Genomic DNA, 18,255 nt, shown 5'->3' with positions numbered 1-18,255 from the left:
TTTTAACGACAATGCTGCCACCTTATGGACAAATGTGGTTACTGCACGTTCTGAAAACATGAACAAGACTCGTTGATTGTGTGAAAGAAAGGTTTTTACTTGAATAAAAGCTCATGGAGTTGTGTCTCAAAAGTGTTGCTCGGCTCTGGAGAAGGAGCCGTTCCAGTGAGGGGCCAAAAAAATAATAATATTCCAGCAGGACACCGGCAGTGAACTGTGAAAAAGTGCTCCATGCCACGTCTATGAAAATGTATACAAAAAAAAAAGAAAAACGGTTAAAAATCTGATCATAAAATATATATTAATTATTTCTCCTAAGTGACCTCTTGCAGATAAATAGAGCTTTAGCAGAACATGCACCAGTAACAGCAGTGTCTTGAAGAAAGTGTGTGAGTAACGGGAAGATGTCCAAAAACATTCAACACGATTCCAGCGGAGGAAAAAAAAAGATTAAAAGTCGACGCGGAGACGGCGTGTGGGCGAGGGCTCCGCGGAGTAACAGGCAGCAGGGTTTCCAGTCTTTTATCCCGTCAGTTCTGGGGCTGACGAGACCTCCTTCATGTAGGTGGTCCTCAAAAACTGAAGACGGAGGGGGGGGAGGCCTCACTCGGGAACAGCAGCGGCCGCCACCTCCACTTTGCCGTGCATTTCCTGGTCAATTCTGAGGACGCCAAAAACAGAAACGTTACCAGAGGAAAATGTGAAATGTGAGTGCGCTCGGTGCAAAGTGTGCAAGTGACGGGAAGGTTTTACTGCACTAGTTTACAAAAGGGTACAACTGTGATCACATAAGGCATGCATAAATTATAAGGTGATGACTGAAATAAAAGTGACATTGAAATGATCTTGAGCTTTATCAGATCCAGTGCTGTATAAAACCACATGGCAACAAAGAAAGTCTGATTCTCCGTGCACTGATCGAGCGTGTGTCTGACGCAAACTGCACCGACACCACCAAATGAGTTCACAGAATTACTTTATCAACCAGGTAAGATTGAGTTTGAGACTTGTTTTTCAAGCGTGACCTGGAGATTTTACAAATATGTGCAAAAAACTACTAGTAAACTGTGTATTTGCCTGTAAATTGGCAGATTAAACACGCAATTCACCCCCAAGTCTCAAACTAACTCACTTAAATGTTCTCCTTTCTGCTTTTATGTTTTTAATCCAAATAAAGTAATTGGTCGTCTAATAAAAATGTTGTTTGACTAAGACTCAATCGAGCGACTAATCAACTTGAGGCCTACAAAGTAATATTTTATGTTGAAAATCACAATCAAAGTCGTGCAAAACAGTTTATTTTTGTTCTCATTGTGCTATCAAAAACGGTGTTGAGTGATCGATTTTGAAATTTTAGTATCGTGACAACCCAGTGGTTCTTTTTCAATCATTTACTGCAAACAAAACACATTTCACTCAACTAGAACTCACATTGCAATGACAACAACTCCAAGCATTTTATGAAGCGCACAAAGTTAGTATTTTTAATTTGCCACTCGTATTTATTATTTATTACCAAGCATTCAACAGAAACCTGAAGCTAAGAAGCATTACGCACAAAAAAAACACAACTACGTCTGCCGTGGAAGCAAAGGTGAGGCCGTGAGCAAACAGGTGCATTGTGGGCAGTGAGTCAGACGTGCAGTGAAGTTACTCTACATGAGCGCCGCCGCCACACACCGTGGAGACCGGGTCACAAGAGCTGAACGCCGTGTTTTTCCTGCGCTGACATGAAAAGGTGCTCTGTGCGTCCTGTTAGTCACACGTAAAAACGCAGAGTAGCCCGGGTGAAATGCCTCTACCTTTTACGACTTTTCTTATTTTTGTCCCGGTCAAACCTTAAAAAAGGAGGCAGGAAAAGGGAGTTAAACGCTAGATGTACAGGGATAAGAACAATAACGACGCTTTAGTTTCACGGCTGTCAAAAGAACGTGCTTTGGAGTGTTTGAATGTCCTCGACGTCTGTTCCGTAATGACGGGACAAAGCTGATTACAGGGCCTTAAATCAACAAACGGCCAATATTTAGCTTGGGCCGATTCCTGGACTAAAGGAAATACAATAAGCTTTATCTGGACACGTGACTGCACTGCTCTCTCATGGGTTATAGTCTTAAAACAGGGCTGTGGATGTCTACAAATATTATCATTATACTATTTATACTTATGTAGAGCAGTGCGCCATTTCAAATTATACATTTTCTGGATCAAAAAACTACTATATGCGAGTAAAGTTGTAGCATGTACTGTATAAAAGAGAAAGTGTGGCATGTCAACATTTAACGACAAACAATAAACTTCTCAAATGAATGTATTATATTTATTAACTACTAAAAATGATTCTATGTTTGGCAAATATGGCACAATATGGCAAATAAATCGCACTTCATAATGTGCCAACGCGACAGGACGACCGTTACCAACGTGTTCCGACAGTAACGAGGAGCTTCCATGTTTGCGTACTGTGAAAATGTGATGGTTTTTATTCAAGGGATGCAAAAATAAAGAGCAGGAATTCTGAGTAATTATCGGTTCCGCCCTAATAACCTGAACAAATGGATCGGAACAGATGTGAACACTTACTCTTTGATACAGTCTGGGATGGACACGTACTCCATTGGGACCAGCTCGGCCAGATCCGACAGGCTGTACACAAATTGGATTTTCTGGGTAAATTTGGAGCTGCAAAATAAGAGACGGCAGATTTGGGATTCGTAAATGTTTTTTTCCACTTCCGTTGAGGTTAAACGCGGACATGTCACGAACCTTATGAAAGGCTTGGTCAGGGCCAAGAGCGTGCGGATGAACCATGACGGATGCACAATGATCAGGGACTTTAAATTCTTTCTTAATCTGAAAAACAAAGTGGTTAAATGACACGTGCATAGATCTGACAATGACACCACATTTATCTAAGTGAAAAGAATAAGATCAGAGGTAAAACTGCATTTAAAGTGCGTATGGACAGGTTTGTACGATTTTTGTACATATAAATTATAGTTTTACACCATTTGAGTCGGTATTTGTGGAGAGAAAATCTGTAGAAAATGACAGGAAGTGACATCACACTCGTTCCAGTCAAAATTTAGGCAGATTTTACACAAAGAAACACATTTTGGACTCACTAAACATGAATTCGACAAAATAAAGATGCTCTCGTATTTGTCAAATAAATAAAGTTGTGACTTTGGATGGGTAATTTCCTAGTGTGATGTCATCAATTACAAACAGGAATTGAAATAAAGTAAATGTGGCACAAAAAAGCCAGATTAAAAGTACTTCATACTTAGATGTATTTTTTTAACTATAGATTGAATCACAATGACATAAATAATCACGATTATCGCTTAATCAAATACTGGTAATCTTGGTTTATGTCAAAAACAACTGTTTTCAATGGCCCATCGCACATTGATGACATCACAGAGGGATTCTGTTTCACAACTCAGCTTTAAACTCTTATTCTTCAAAATGTCTGCGCAAACTGCAACTTAACGGATGTAAAACTATGATAAATATTAACCACAGGTGCCTTCCCACCAAACCAAGTCTAAATTAGATACATGGAAGAACATTCAGATAAACTATAATAGTAAACGTGAAAAAGTCCATGTGATCCCTCGCTATAACGCGGTTCACTTTTCGCGGTCTCGCTGCTTCGCGGATTTTCATCATGCATTGTGTTCTGCATTCTGATTGGCTAAACAGTCTCTCCACGTCTTCTCTACCTGTGGGTCAATAACGTTATGGATTAATATGTACACGTACGTAAAACCGCTTGCCAAATTGAAGTTTGCGAGGCCGGTGAGAGCGGCGCGCGTGAGCTGCGGGAGAGGCCGGTGAGAGCGGCGCGCGTGAGCTGCGGGAGAGGCCGGTGAGAGCGGCGGCGCGCGTGAGGCCGGTGAGAGCGGCGCGCGTGAGCTGCGGGAGAGGCCGGTGCGCGTGAGAGGCCGGTGCGCGTGAGAGGCCGGTGCGCGTGAGAGGCCGGTGAGAGCGCGTGATAGCTTCAATGTTTTATGGAGTATTTCATTGTATAATAACGTCGGTGTAATCCCTCATTCGTCCAGGCGTGTTCCATAGTAGAAAAAGCTTCAGTTGTAGTCATCTGGACTCAGTTTGCAAAAATAGACGTTTCGACTCTCATCCAAGAGTCATTGTCAATAACAGAATTTAGGTCGAGAACTCCGATATTAATACTGTTCTGTGGTAAGACCCGCCCATTGGGAGGAGCCTTCCTGAAGTAGAAAGAGTTGTTTGTAGATACAAGGGGGGAGTTTCTGTTGAAACAAACAACTCTTTCTACTTCAGGAAGGTTCCTCCCAATGGGCGGGTCTTACCACAGAACAGTATTAATATCGGAGTTCTCGACCTAAATTCTGTTATTGACAATGACTCTTGGATGAGAGTCGAAACGTCTATTTTTGCAAACTGAGTCCAGATGACTACAACTGAAGCTTTTTCTACTATTGTATAATAACTGTAAAAAAATAAAAGGTTTCTACTTCGCCTAGTGTGGGTTCGTTTTGGAACGTAACCCTCGCGATAAACGAGGGATCACTGTAAACTGTTCTAGGTTTAGAGCGGTTATAAGTTTAGAGGTCTTGTAGGTTTAAGATAAGATATTCCTTTATTGTCCCACATGGGGAAATTTCATTGGTGCAACGCAGGAAGATACAGAGGTAGATACAGAAGAACAGAACAGATCACTTATAGGAAGTCTGAAAAACACTTTCAGTAGAAGATCTCCTATAAATAAATAAAACTCCCATAGACAAATAAATAAATACATAAATACCATTGCATGTGATCACGACTATGAATATAGAATATAGAATATGTGTCACGACAGCACATAGATTGCACATGAATTTCACAGTAATTGCACATGAATTCCAAAAGCAATTTCACATATGACAGAATTGCACATCAGTATTAGGTTAAGTCAGTATTGCGAGTGTTCAGTACTAACAGTTTTTGTTATAAAGTCTGACAGCAGCAGGAAGGAAAGACCTGCGAAACCTTTCCTTCACACAGCGAGGGTGGATCAGTCTCTCACTGAAGCTGCTCTCCAGAGCGGAGAGAGTGTCCTGCAGGGGGTGACACTCATGGTCCAGCATAGATGTGAATCTAGCCAGGACCCTCCTGTCCCCCACCTCCTGCACCGAGTCCAGAGCACAGCCCAGGACGGAGCTGGACTTCTTGATGACTCTGTCCAGCCTCTTCCTCTCCCTCTCTGTGATGCTGCTGCTCCAGCAGGCCACACCGTACAGGAGCTGATGCCACCACAGAGTCATAGAAGGTCTTCAGGAGTGGCCCTGTCACTCCAAAAGACCTGAGTCTCCTCAGGAGGTAGAGCCGACTCTGTCTCCTCCTGTACAGTGCGTCTGTGTTATGAGTCCAGTCAAGTTTGTGGTTCAGATGAACACCCAGGTACTTGTATGAGTCCACTCTCTCAATGTCCCGTCCCTGGATGTTCACTGGTGAGGGGGCAGTGGGGTGGCGTCTGCGGAAATCCACCACCATCTCCTTTGTCTTCCCCGCGTTGATGAGGAGGTGGTTCCGCTGACACCAGTCCACAAAGTCCTGCGCCAGTCCTCTGTACTCCTCGTCATCGTCGTCCGTGATGAGTCCGATGATGGCAGAGTCGTCAGAGAACTTCTGCAGGACACAGCTGTCCGTGTCATGTCTGAAGTCTGCAGTGTAAAGGGTGAAGAGAAAGGGCGCGAGGACAGTGCCCTGGGGCGCCCCCACACTGCAGGTCCGAGTGTCAGACACACAGTCCCGTGCTCTCACAAACTGGGGTCGGTCTGTGAGGTAGTCCAGGATCCACTCTGCCAGGTCATACTCCACACCAGCCGTCTCCAGCTTGTCCCTCAGGAGCAGCGGCTGGATGGTGTTGAAGGTGCTGGAAAGATCGAAGAACAGAATCCTCACAGAGCTGCCAGGCTTTTCCAGGTGAGAGAGAGAGCGGTGCAGCAGGGAGATGACGGCGTCCTCCACTCCGATGCCAGACCGATATGCAAACTGCAGCGGGTCCATGGCTGAGCTCACGGTGGAGCGGAGGTGGTCCAGGACCAGCCGCTCCAGTGTCTTCATCAGGTGGGACGTGAGAGCCACTGGCCTGAAGCTGTTGAGGTCTTTGGCGCGCGGCGTCTTAGGCACAGGTACCAGACAGGAGGTCTTCCAGACCTGTGGTACCACCCTCAGCTTCAGGCTCATGTTGAAGACATGCTCCATAACTCCACACAGTTCATCTGCGCAGGACTTAAGGAGCCTGGGGCTGATGCCGTCAGGTCCTGCTGCCTTCCTCACTTTAATCCTCTTCAGCTCACTCCTCACCTGTGCTGCTGGGACAGTCAGTGGTTGGCAGGGGGACCGTGTGCTGGGGGTATGGGTGAGTCCAGGCGAAGTGGGGAGCTGATGGTCCGGGGCAGAGAAGCGAAGAGGAACAGATGCAGGGCATTGTCCAGCTGTGGAAGAGGGAGCATGCAGCTGTGCAGGGGGAGGGGCGGGTGACCGATCAAACCTCAAGAAGTGAGCATTTAAATCATTCACCCACTGTAGATCCCCCTCTGTCTGGGCAGGGGGGATTTTGAAGCCCGAGATGGTTTTCAGGCTCCTCCACACTCCCTGAATGTTCTTTTGCTGCAGCTGCTCCTCCATCCTCCTCTTGTAGCCGGCCTCAGCCTGCCTGATCTTCCTCCTCAGCTCCTTCTGCACAGTCCTCAGCTCCTCCTTGTTCCCTGACCTAAAGGCTCTCTTCTTCTCCTTCAGCAGAGCCTTCAGTTCAGTTCACGGTTAATCCATGGCTTGTTGTTTGGAAAACAACGCACCGTCCGTGAGGGAACAATGTTCTCAAAACGGAAGTTGATGTAGTCCGTGATGCACTCTGATGGTGTTGATGTCCTCCCCATGTGGGTCATAAAGCTCAGTCCAGACAGTGGTGCTGAAGCAGTCCCTCAGAGCCTCCTCGCTCTCAGCAGACCACATCCTCACCTCAAGGGACACCACAGGCTGCCTGCGCACGATGGGTTCATACACAGGCCTCAGATGTACAAGGTTGTGGTCCGAGCTGCCCAGGGGAGGGAGGGGGGAAGAGGAATAAGCCTCCTTGGTGTTGGCAAAAAAACAAGTCCAATGTTCTATTCTCTCTGGTGGGGCAGGTTTAGAGCTGTCCTAGGTTTAGAGCTGTCCTAGGTTTAGAGCTGTCCTAGGTTTAGAGCTGTCCTAGGTTTAGAGCTGTCCTAGGTTTAGAGCTGTCCTAGGTTTAGAGCTGTCCTAGGTTTAGAGCTGTTCTAGGTTTGGAGTGGTTATAAGTTTAGAGGTCTTCCAGGTTCGGAGCGGTTCTGTTCTGGTTCAGGACGTGCTAAATGAACTCACCTCCTATCGATTTGTTGATAACACTTTCGCAGCCAGCCGACAGTTGGCATCTTCTTGCGTGACGTGGCTCCGTTCAAATAGACGATCATGTAATTCTCAGCCACCAGCAGCTCTAACGTTCCAATGACATATCTATGAGAGAGGATTGTTTTCAGCATTAGAACACAGACATACATGACATATCTATGAGAGGATTGTTTTCAGCATCAGAACACAGACATACATGACATATCTATGAGAGGATTGTTTTCAGCATCAGAACACAGACATACATGACATATCTATGAGAGAGGATTGTTTTCAGCATCAGAACACAGACATACATGACATATCTATGAGAGAGGATTGTTTTCAGCATCAGAACACAGACATACATGACATATCTATGAGAGGATTGTTTTCAGCATCAGAACACAGACATACATGACATATCTATGAGAGGATTGTTTTCAGCATCAGAACACAGACATACATGACATATCTATGAGAGAGGAATACAGACATAAAGGAAGAAGATCAGATGTTCTCACTTGAATAGATTGTCCATAATGCATCTGTAGTTTGGTTGATTGCTTTCAGGCATAAAGCACACGGCAAATACGATGATGGCGTTCAAACCGTCGCCATAGTAACCTGAAAAAGCAGAGGCAGTGTTTTTGTCTTGTTGGTGGGCTTTATCAAACTTTCTGAATGGTGGCAACGGTGAAGCGGAACATAACTGGTTTTCAATGGGAAAACTGGGATTAATCACAGAATATCACAAAATATGAAAAATCAAGGCGGTTTTGGCAAATGAAAACCACTCAGACACACGTGCGTTATATCAGAGCCTGGTTTAAAGACATTTACTGTTGTATTTTAAGTTAATTTATTTAGAGATTACAATAGATCAAAGGTATTCTTTATAATGGCTTAAACCCTTTGGCCTTTTGATGTGATGTTGGTTTAATACTGAAAATGTGTTATGGTTAAACTTGTTTTAGCCTCCAGTCTATAATTTCGAATAATCTATTAAAGCCTTACAAATACTTTAAATATGTTGGTTTTGCTGGTGTAAATGTGTTGTGCAGACCTCCGTGGCTGATGACCTTCTTGTAGGGCTCGATGGCCTTCATGTCCACCTTGTGCTCCTGGTCTCCGATTCTGAAGAGCCTCCACCTGCGCCCCTCTTCCCTCTCCTCTGAGGCCGCCAACTCTTGCACTGAGTTTACGCCCTTCTCCAGCAGCTCCGTGGCTTTGGGCTTGGGTAGATCATCTGACAGAGCACACTACAAGTTCACAGCCGACACTGGGTTTATTTACGCACGTAAGTCATGCAGGCAACAGGAATCAGGGTTCACCTGATCCAATTATGACCGGCGGGAATATTAAAAACAGAGTCATTATTTCAAAAGTGTCACTAAATAGCATCACAAATTTGTGGATCATAATCTTATTTATAAAATTGTTTCAAAATTTCAAGATAAAAACAACTGTAAACAGTAATTACAAATCACCCACAGATGAGTGCTTAATTCTGTCCAGTTTCATGCATGGAAGGGTTTGTGCATCCATTGGGAAATAGTGGATAGTTTTTGTATTTTATAATAAAAACATGCACCAAAGTGGATGAAATGTATGTCACACATTTGTCACATTGAGACGGGCTAATTTTAACTGTGGTGTTGTGGTTGATTGATCATCAGCTTCTCGACAAACCTTACCACAAGCAGAGACCTGCAGCCTGTTTCCAGGCTGTGCACTTTTCATCCAAAGACAAAAAGATGGCAGCGGTGTAAAAAACAAAAACAACACAACTTATTGTCACATTATGCTGAAAACAAAGGTTAGTGAGGGGAAAACATAATTGATGGTATTTCACATCCTGACTGGGACATTTGGAAACTAGCTAAACTGCAGCTAATACTGGTACATTTGCAGAAACAAGACAACTTTCTTTTTAATACAGAGTAATACTGATGTTCCTGTAGATTTCCATTAAATACTTCAACATATTGTCAGTCACTGGATAACTGCAGCATGAGTGAGTGTCAGCTGAAACACTGTATTCAAACCCAACTGCTGCGGTGGCTTTTAATTTGAGAGGGAAGCTCGGAAGTGGCTGGTTCAGTCACTGCACTGAGCTTCAGCATGTCAGAGAGCAGAGTTGAGGAAAGCGTACCTTCCCACTCAAACTCGTTGCTGTTGTCCGAGGGCGTGTCGATGGCGTCCAGGTCCAGCTCTGTGCTCTCGTCCAGTTCATCAGAGAGGATGGAGCCATCACTGCGGTCCAGCGTCAGGCTGATGTCTGGAGCTGCCAGCTTCTTCCTCAGCTTCGTCCCCTGGTCGTACTCATAACCTAAGTACAGAATGTATTTATGTTTACCAAAGTTAGTACTGCATCATTTGTGCAAAACAAAAGTCTAAAATGTATATACTGTATATAACATTTGAGCCACTCCCCCTGCTAACTGTGATTGGATGTATTATTTCTCCTTTCACAGCAACACTTTTGATTAGAGACTTAATTTCAGATTCAGATTAAATTAAATAATTTTCCAATACAATTTTTAATATAAATGTTTATATTAAAAGTTTGAAAGATATAACTATTGATGTTATAATTCTACTCTGCTTGACTGACTTGACTTGACTGTGACCATTAAGAGGAGACGTACCATGATCCCCTTCTCCAGAGGTTCCAGCAAAAAGCTCATCTTCAAGCTCCTCCTCTGGAAGGGGCCTGAAGAGACAGGTGTTCAAGTGCTTTACATTATATTTAAAAATATACGTATAAAAAAAAACTAAAATATTACCGAGGGAAGTCCTCATCCTGCCACTCCTCCTTCAGTTCTACTCCTTCCATCCGTAAACGGGCCTCTGTTGTGGAAATGGACTCTTGGCGCTCCAGGCTGCGGAGGAGAAATGTCACGCATTATGTTCGACTCCAAAAGCTTAAAATGTCTGAGGTACAAATAACAGGAGCAGAGTTTTAGAGATCATCAGTGGAAAACCACAAATCTACCATGGAAATCTGTCGCTGAGGCTTGTGACTTGTAAATCTGCCCAGGATTATGAGTGTGAACTGATGCTGCATCAACAAGAGTCAAGGGGCTTGAGAAAAGCTTGACTTTCTGGTGCACTTTTGGAAACGGTGTTACTCTATTTTACAAGCACAATTCCATGTTTTTGGTAGACACACTTTGGATGAAGTGTGGGACTTTTTTTTTTGTGACCTGTTATTTATTTATTTAAATTACGTCGTATAGCATCTTCTTTGTTTATTGTGTTTATTTTTCAAGAAACGTTTAAAAATAAATTATCAATAATAATACAATTAATAATATAGAAAAGCATTTCCTTGTGGCGAACCAACGAAGCCAAAGTGGTAACCACTTATGCATAATGCCATAAACCACTAACCACTATACAAATATACATTTGTAATACACGTCTTCACAGATGAGCATATCCCATAATCATACAGTTCAAAATAGCTGGTCTAACTTTGTGATGCAATGGTTTTATTGTAATTCCGCTGTAAGCATCGACATTATCCTCCTTTACTTTTACCATACAGTTTTTACATATGTTGGTTATGAGAGACTTTCAGAAAATCTCAAATAACGACAAAGAATGACAACTTTTAAATAAGACATGCAAACTAATCTATGGCAGATTTATGGAAACAACTTTGAACATTTAGCCCTTCTTGTCCCGTGTACATCAAATCACTACGTTCATGGTGGCACAGTGCTGCCTTTGAAGGGTAATCAGCTCTGCACTACTTGTGCACCTGACCAGACTCTCAGATACTCTGAACATTACTGCTCAGTATTAGTCAAGCTGCATACTTGATGCTTATGTATACAAATAATCCTCTGAGGATTTCAAACAAGCACCAAGTCAGAGAGCAAGTACTGAGCTTTCTCTTGCAACACTGAAGTAAACTTGACGTTCACATACAGTTAAGATGCAAATGTTAAAGCGCAGGCACATTTGTACCTGGGGTGCAAAGATAAGAATCTGAAATTACAATATTTTCATCACATGATATTCATTTCACGGTACTATATTTATTGCAATATTGGAGACTGGATGTGCAGATTTATATAAATTCTATTTGTTCCATTTAAAATACATTGACAAGCCTTTAGTGTGAACCATTAATGAAATAATAGATATACAACTACTGAATAACAGCGATTTCTTCATGTAGTCAGCACGGCGATGAAGCAAAGGATCATGGTCCATGTTGTTAGCCGTTTGTGTCCCAAAACAATGCTTTATAGCAAAGAAGCTTGTAAGTTGATGAATTGAGACAGCCCACGATATTATTGAGACTGTTGGCGATACTATATCATGATATTTCGATTATTGTTACATCTCTACCTGTGAACAGCTTCTTTTTTTTCTTTCTTTTTAACTAAAACTAGAGTAGGACACATTTCCCATGCTATTTTACATCAACATGTGCATGAACGGCTCGTGTGTGGTTGGTGTTTGCAATCAACGACCTGTCAAACAAGTTTAAAAATAGCAAACAGGAAAACAGAGACAAAACAGGTTCATAAGGTGGTTTACCTTGAAGATCTTCCATACAACACTGAACAACACCAAAGCAGACAGAGTAATTAAAGCACAAAAACAGCCCCCACACACACACACACCTTCCAGAGGGCGCGGAGTTCAGCGGAGAACGTTTGACCGGGATCGCGCTCCCTTTCCCGGCTGCAGTCTCCTCACGTCTCGGCTCTGCTTCCTGCGTCTGGATCAAACCTAGCCCATTATTATCAGCAGCTGTGGATACATTACTACTACTCTGCGATTCCTCCGGCTCGGTCTTGTCGTTGTTGTTGTCTTCGTCTCCTTCTTCCTCGGACACTCCTGAGGTGGACGGGCTGGACGCTCCTGTGTTGCCCCGCTCCGGCGCGCTGATCCTGGGCGTGCCCGCTGCCTCTGACCCGCCGCCGCCGGTGTTATTGTTCACAGCCCTATCGCTTATCGTCGTTCCACCCTTCAACACTGAGTCACCCTCGAGTACATCGGATGCCATGGCTTGTTGTTGTCAAAACTATTCAAAAAAGCGTCTTGAATAACCAGTTTGGTGAAAATCTGTTCCTGAGAAGAAGAGACTGCTGCATGCTACAACTTCCCCCGTTGGCTCTGAGCATGAGTAGAACTAGTCACTGGGTGTTTAGTTGGACACGTGAAAGTCATAACTAATCCACTAAAAGTAATTTCTGACCAAAAGTTGGGGCAGAATCATTCCCGAAGTGCGTCAGAGCCCCAAAGTGTGCCCCAGCTCGGAGAAGAGCTCAATTTCCTTCCTTCCTCCTCAGCGCTACCGTCACGCTACTTAGCATTAGCCAACTTAGCATAAACAAAGTAGCATTTGGCAGAGCTTTAATTTACTGCATGCCTTATTCATTTGGTGCGAAATAAATGGCCACTGAGTTTGCGCGTTTATGCACTTGTTAATCGATAATTGACACGCTCGGTTGTTTTACCACAGGCCGAGTTTCCCTGAATGAGCAGAAGTTTGTTATTAGCTGCCAGGGCTCTGTGCGCTAGCTCAGCTTCCGGTGCGGCGTTTCCACCGACAAACGGCAGAGGGCGCCAGAGCACATCGCCATTTCTGCTTAAACATAGTACTAGCTCAAGTGGGTATATTTGCTTGCTATTTATTTTTAATTTATTGCATGTATTTATTCACTTGTGTATTTGGATGTATTATTTTGGATGTATTTATTATTTTATTTAGTTTTTTTTTGATGATTGTGTTTGTTATTGCAGTTATCAAAGTAACACCAGATGAATTACGTTTTTATCAATCATAACGCACAGAAAGATAGGTGCCAACTTAATATATCATAATAACATCATCCTGAAGGCCAATACACCTATCTTTGTGCAAATCTTACTTTTTTAGCAAATTCGTGTATCAATGAAAAAGTGTGACATGTTCAAACATTAAGAGGGACAAGGAGTCACCACGAGACTTGGGACTTGACATGGATTAAATGGAGTGATTGGGGACTTGATTTTCCACCTCAAAAATCACATAAATGGAAAAAGTATCAACTGTATTCAGTCATTTGGTAATTACTTGAAAGGACTTGAAACTCAAAGCAGATTTGCATTTGACTCAGACTTGAGACTTGCAAAACATGGACTTGGCCCCACCTGTTCTGTAACAAATATATATTTTTTATGTGAGCTGAGAGTCCTAAGCAGGAGAAAAGACTTGTCTATGTGCCTTGAAAAACAGAAGAAGTCTTGGCAAGAGTAGCAGAATGAGAAGAGCAGGGTGAGATGAGACAAAACTGAGGGAAAAGGGAACATCTGTATAGAATATGAGAATCATTCTGGATCCCAGGCAACTATTATAGGCATATTTGTTAGTTACCTGTATATTAAGCCTTTCCTTTATATTAGAACGTTCCCAAAATTGCAAGAGAAGTCACTCTGACAAAGACTGAACAGGCCATTGCTTTAGACCTGCTCAAGTCTTTGTCATAACCTCACCCTTAGAGACACTCCTTTATTATGCAATGGTATTTATTTATTTATTTGTCTATGGGAGTTTTTATTTATTTATAGGAGATCTTCTACTGAAAGTGTTTTTCAGACTTCCTATAAGTGATCTGTTCTTCTGTATCTACCTCTGTATCTACCTGCGTTGCACCAATGAAATTTCCCCATGTGGGACAATAAAGGAATATCTTATCTTATCTTATCTTATCTTATTAGTGCACTACTACCAACCACAGCTGCCCTGGGGCAGACTGACAGAAGTGAGCAGCCAGTAAGTGCTATCGGCCTCTAACTAACATCAACCACTTACATCATTAACTGGAAGAGGCCAAATGTCCTAAAACTCATTTGAGTCTTTTGGCCACAAGATGGAGGCAAATCTCTTAAGAATTCTTCGAAGACGAGTCCAAATAATTTGTAGGCAAAATTAACACGTTGCTTATGTAGTTCATATAGTCTTCATTTTATTATGATTAATATTTTCATTATTATCATTATTATCATGATTATTATTATTATTTTGTTTTATTTGATACATTTGAGGAGGACTACAGAGCCACATAAAACGTAATCTGATGTTGTTTTCACTAATCTCTAAAGTAGATAAATAGTGATGGGCTCATGAGTTCACACGTGACCAGAATGTTTCTGTGAGGCACAGTCATTAGCTAGATCCTCTGACAATTTCCATATTTCCATATGTGGGGTAGCGGGAAGTGTTTAGGCAACTCCAGTATATCACTAATGAGAAAAGACAAAAAGGAAGGAGCCGTCTGCATGTTTTATGCGCTCTCTTTCTGGCTGTTGATGAATAATTATTCATGATTGCAAAGCCTAAAAGGGAGGCGAGGAGATGCAACCACAAAGAAAGTGGTAAAAAATTTAAAGAGGAAGTTAAATGAATATTTAAGGGAAGATGAAATATTTAATGGAAACAAATGAGCAAAACATTTAAAGGGCACGATGAATGAGAGTGGTTAAGAGGTCTGATCATTTGGCTTGGTACATAGCTCCTAACAGAGAAAAGAACTCAACAGCACAAGAAACATTTAACACATTAAATGTAAAATAGATAAATTAACACATATAGAAAAAAGGATTTTAAGTTCTAAATATCATTGAATAGTCTAATACTGAGGTGCATGAAGAAAACACCACTCAAAATTAGACACAAATCTTTTTATTATATTCCATTTTTATGATCTGGGTTTTCAAATTTAAATTGAGAACATTAAGGAAAATGAGTAAAGAGCCAGCAAAAACAGTACCACTCTGCACATTATTGTCTTTATTATTCTAAGGTCACATACATTCACGTTTTACTGAAATGGACAAGGTAAAAACTAGCACCTTGTGCTTATGAACACAGTTATTCTTATCAATCCCATGAGGCTGTTTTCAACAGAAGCTATTCATCTTTAACTCGTAACATGCACATTGTGAATTTGATCAATGTTCTAAGCAGGTACATACAAAACTGGCTTGTTCATTTGTTTTCTAAATGTGAGAATAATTAAATCAGCAAACAAATAATTATTCAAGTCGATGAGAACAATTATCTCAAAGACGCCTCTGAGACCTGAGCGCGCACACAGATTGAATTAATGATCCAGATGAACAGGAGTGAGTGGTGACTGCACATGCATAAAGTAAAGCCCTGTACTCTGATCATTGATCCCCAGTGACTGCTAATGACAGGCTCTTGCTTCTTTATTATTTTTATTACCATTTATGTTTTACTAGTACTTATACAAATCTTACTATTTGGACCTTATTGTATTGTTTTTTTTTTGCACTGTGTTATTAAGAACTATTACCATCATTATAATTAAAATATGCTATAAATAAATAACTTAACATACATTTCATCAAATTGCAGAAGTACACTTGCATAAGTGCGTGTGTGCTATACGTCTGGTTGGGAAACACTGATAAATGATGTCACTATGTGAAATGAAAATCATGCCATCCTGGACCAGGTTTTAAAATGATTGCTCTCGGCCTAAATTAAGTAACACATTCAAACACAAATGTTGTCAGATTCTGTGTCACATGCTCACATTGTCTAACTCCTCTCAATCAACTCAGTCAAGACTAATAAACTAGTGTGACATCATCTGCAAAAACAGCAACTCATCACAACAAAACCATGCAAAAGTGCTCTCATTAACAATAAACAAGTTACATTTTATCTCCAATAATTTGCACGTTTCATCTGTTACTAATTTATCTTTTGTTTTGTCAAAGCATTTTTATATTCTCTTGTTCATGAAGTCTCAGTCCATTACACTCGCAATATCCATAATACATTTGAACAGTCTCCTTATCTGCACAAATATTGATTGTAGAATAATGTTTTAAAAGGTCCTCGTGAGCAAAGTCAGAGGTTTTGACATTTGAAATGATCCTAACATAAGCAGGCCATTCTCGCTGTCAGGGAACACGGAGAGAACACTGTAGCTGGGCAGCAGGAGGCCTAGACTAGAGCACCATTGTAATAATCCATTTACATGCGTATTTCATGAATTAACACACGTTTGAATCTCGCCTTTTCTCTTAACCTGAACCGCGGTGCGCTCCGACCCTCCCATATGGCCTACCCTTTGATAAATATGCTTTCAGTTCAGACTAATTAATGCATTCCGCTGTGGTTGCCTTCACTTGTCAGCCACTCTTTAACCTTACGGCACACGCACACACTTTTCCTGCTGAAATTACAGCTCCTCCGAGACGCCGTACAAGTGCAGTTGGCTGGGTTCTGGAGGGCCTTGTTGAGAATAAATCAGACGAATTCTAGGGGTAAAAATATACCACGCAAATGAGTCTCACATGTTGTTTTATGGGTGAATGCTGTTGTTTTCTCATCAAAAACTGAGCTGTGGTTGTGTGTAGATTTGCCCATGTTTGTGTGATCTTGCATCTTTAGGCTGCTCATCTTCTGTACACCTTCACATTAATACTCTGCTTGATTCCTAATAACCAGAGTAGCGTTACTTCAAAGTATTATTACTCAAGTAGAAGTACAAAGTAACTGTCTGTACATCTGAGTTATGATTTAAAGTTCATGTAATTTGATTGACAGAACATTACCGTAAATAAGACACAATGAATGGTATTTCCAAAGCATACACCACAAAGATGTACTGTACTGTTAAATATATTACACAAGTAGTCAAAAGATTATGTCTGAAAACTACCTCGATTAGTTGTATGTTTAGAGTTTTTTTATTTACCATTACTCACGTTCACTTCATCAATCTAAAACATGCACAACATGTGGCTGCTAATACTTCCAGCACATCAGGGTGTGCGATCGTCCTCTGCTCCAGGTTGCTGCCAGAATTAAAATGACTCTCAATGATCTTATTGATTGAACTGAAGTGGTTGTAAGGCCCTGGCTGTAAATCCATGAGATTGGCTCCACAGAGAATTATGTTATAATATGCTGTTTAATCTGTCAAATTTACTTGATTAACACTAATGTGAGAAGATACAACGTGTAATTCTAAATAATAGAGTTTAGTTTTGGACCAAAACATTGTCGCGTGCTGTTTGGATGTTGCCCGGGATCCAGACTGGTTCTCTTTATATATTCTATTCAAAAGTCTGGTCACCACCTCCTCCCTTCATCTTAGGCCAAACTCATACAGAGCCATGCAATCAGGTTATCTTATTTAATTGATACATGGGAAACTAATAACGTCATTGGTCATCCATCATTTATAACCTAAATCAAACTTAAATCACCTCAGATTAACAGCATTTTGAGCTTTGCTCACGTTTTCAGCAGGAATCTGTGATTTCCCCTCCTTATTTTCTCCTCATAAGCAGCCACATGAGTTTAAATGGACAGACCATGCATGTTCCTGATTGGCTAATCCACCTATCAATCACACCTACCTGAACTCAAGATAAAACCGGTATCCAGACTTTACATCACTGTAAAGTATGGAAGTATGTACGGCAATGATCGGCCCTCGCTACGCCGCCGCCACGCCGCAAGAGGAGGGGGCGCTAACGCGCCCCAATTGTCCTTTTATTACGCCTACTGCTGAATCTGTGACGCTGTCACATCTTCTCCCCTTTGTTTTACCATCAAAAAGCAATTTTATTTTGAATTCTTGGCAAAATGTGCGGCTTTGCCGCACAGACACCGTGACTCTTTGAATAAAAATGTGGATAACTTTTGATGGTCCACCCCTGAAGATGAGTCTCACCAAATTTCAGGTTAATAGGGCTGACGCCCTAAGAGGAGTTTGTGAAAGTCTAAAGTGTAAACATGTTCTGGCGATTTCCCCATTGGAATAACATGGAAGGTTTCGGTCATCGTTACGGCAACGCCATAACAATTATGACATGGGT

General features: G+C 41.8%; 1 protein-coding gene across 4 annotated transcripts; it reads right to left on the bottom strand.

The window, feature by feature from the left end:
* Positions 1–72: 72 nt before the first annotated feature.
* Positions 73–12,742, bottom strand: bnip2 (BCL2 interacting protein 2). Of its 4 annotated transcripts, XM_072434874.1 has the most exons (12): positions 12,027–12,742; positions 10,173–10,268; positions 10,035–10,099; positions 9,539–9,715; positions 8,450–8,632; positions 7,908–8,010; positions 7,378–7,509; positions 2,764–2,850; positions 2,581–2,679; positions 1,803–1,838; positions 603–661; positions 73–571 (listed from the first exon to the last, which is right to left on the bottom strand). In XM_072434874.1, exons 1-11 carry the CDS (start codon positions 12,410–12,412, stop codon positions 604–606), a joined length of 1,422 nt encoding a protein of 473 aa, XP_072290975.1. In that variant the 5' UTR covers positions 12,413–12,742; the 3' UTR covers positions 73–571; position 603. The 4 variants fall into 4 exon arrangements, with proteins under 4 accessions (XP_072290975.1, XP_072290972.1, XP_072290977.1 ...); XM_072434871.1 differs by having other exon boundaries at positions 73–661; XM_072434876.1 differs by lacking the exon at positions 1,803–1,838 and having other exon boundaries at positions 12,027–12,739.
* Positions 12,743–18,255: the final 5,513 nt, after the last annotated feature.

This window comes from Eucyclogobius newberryi, unplaced genomic scaffold (genome assembly GCF_026437365.1).
Source record: "Eucyclogobius newberryi isolate DKJ021-1_F unplaced genomic scaffold, fEucNew1.0.hap1 SCAF_7, whole genome shotgun sequence".
NCBI classification, from domain to species: Eukaryota; Metazoa; Chordata; class Actinopteri; order Gobiiformes; family Gobiidae; genus Eucyclogobius; species Eucyclogobius newberryi.
The sequence above is the reverse complement of the archived record's forward strand: the minus strand, read 5'-3'. Positions and strand labels throughout refer to the sequence as shown.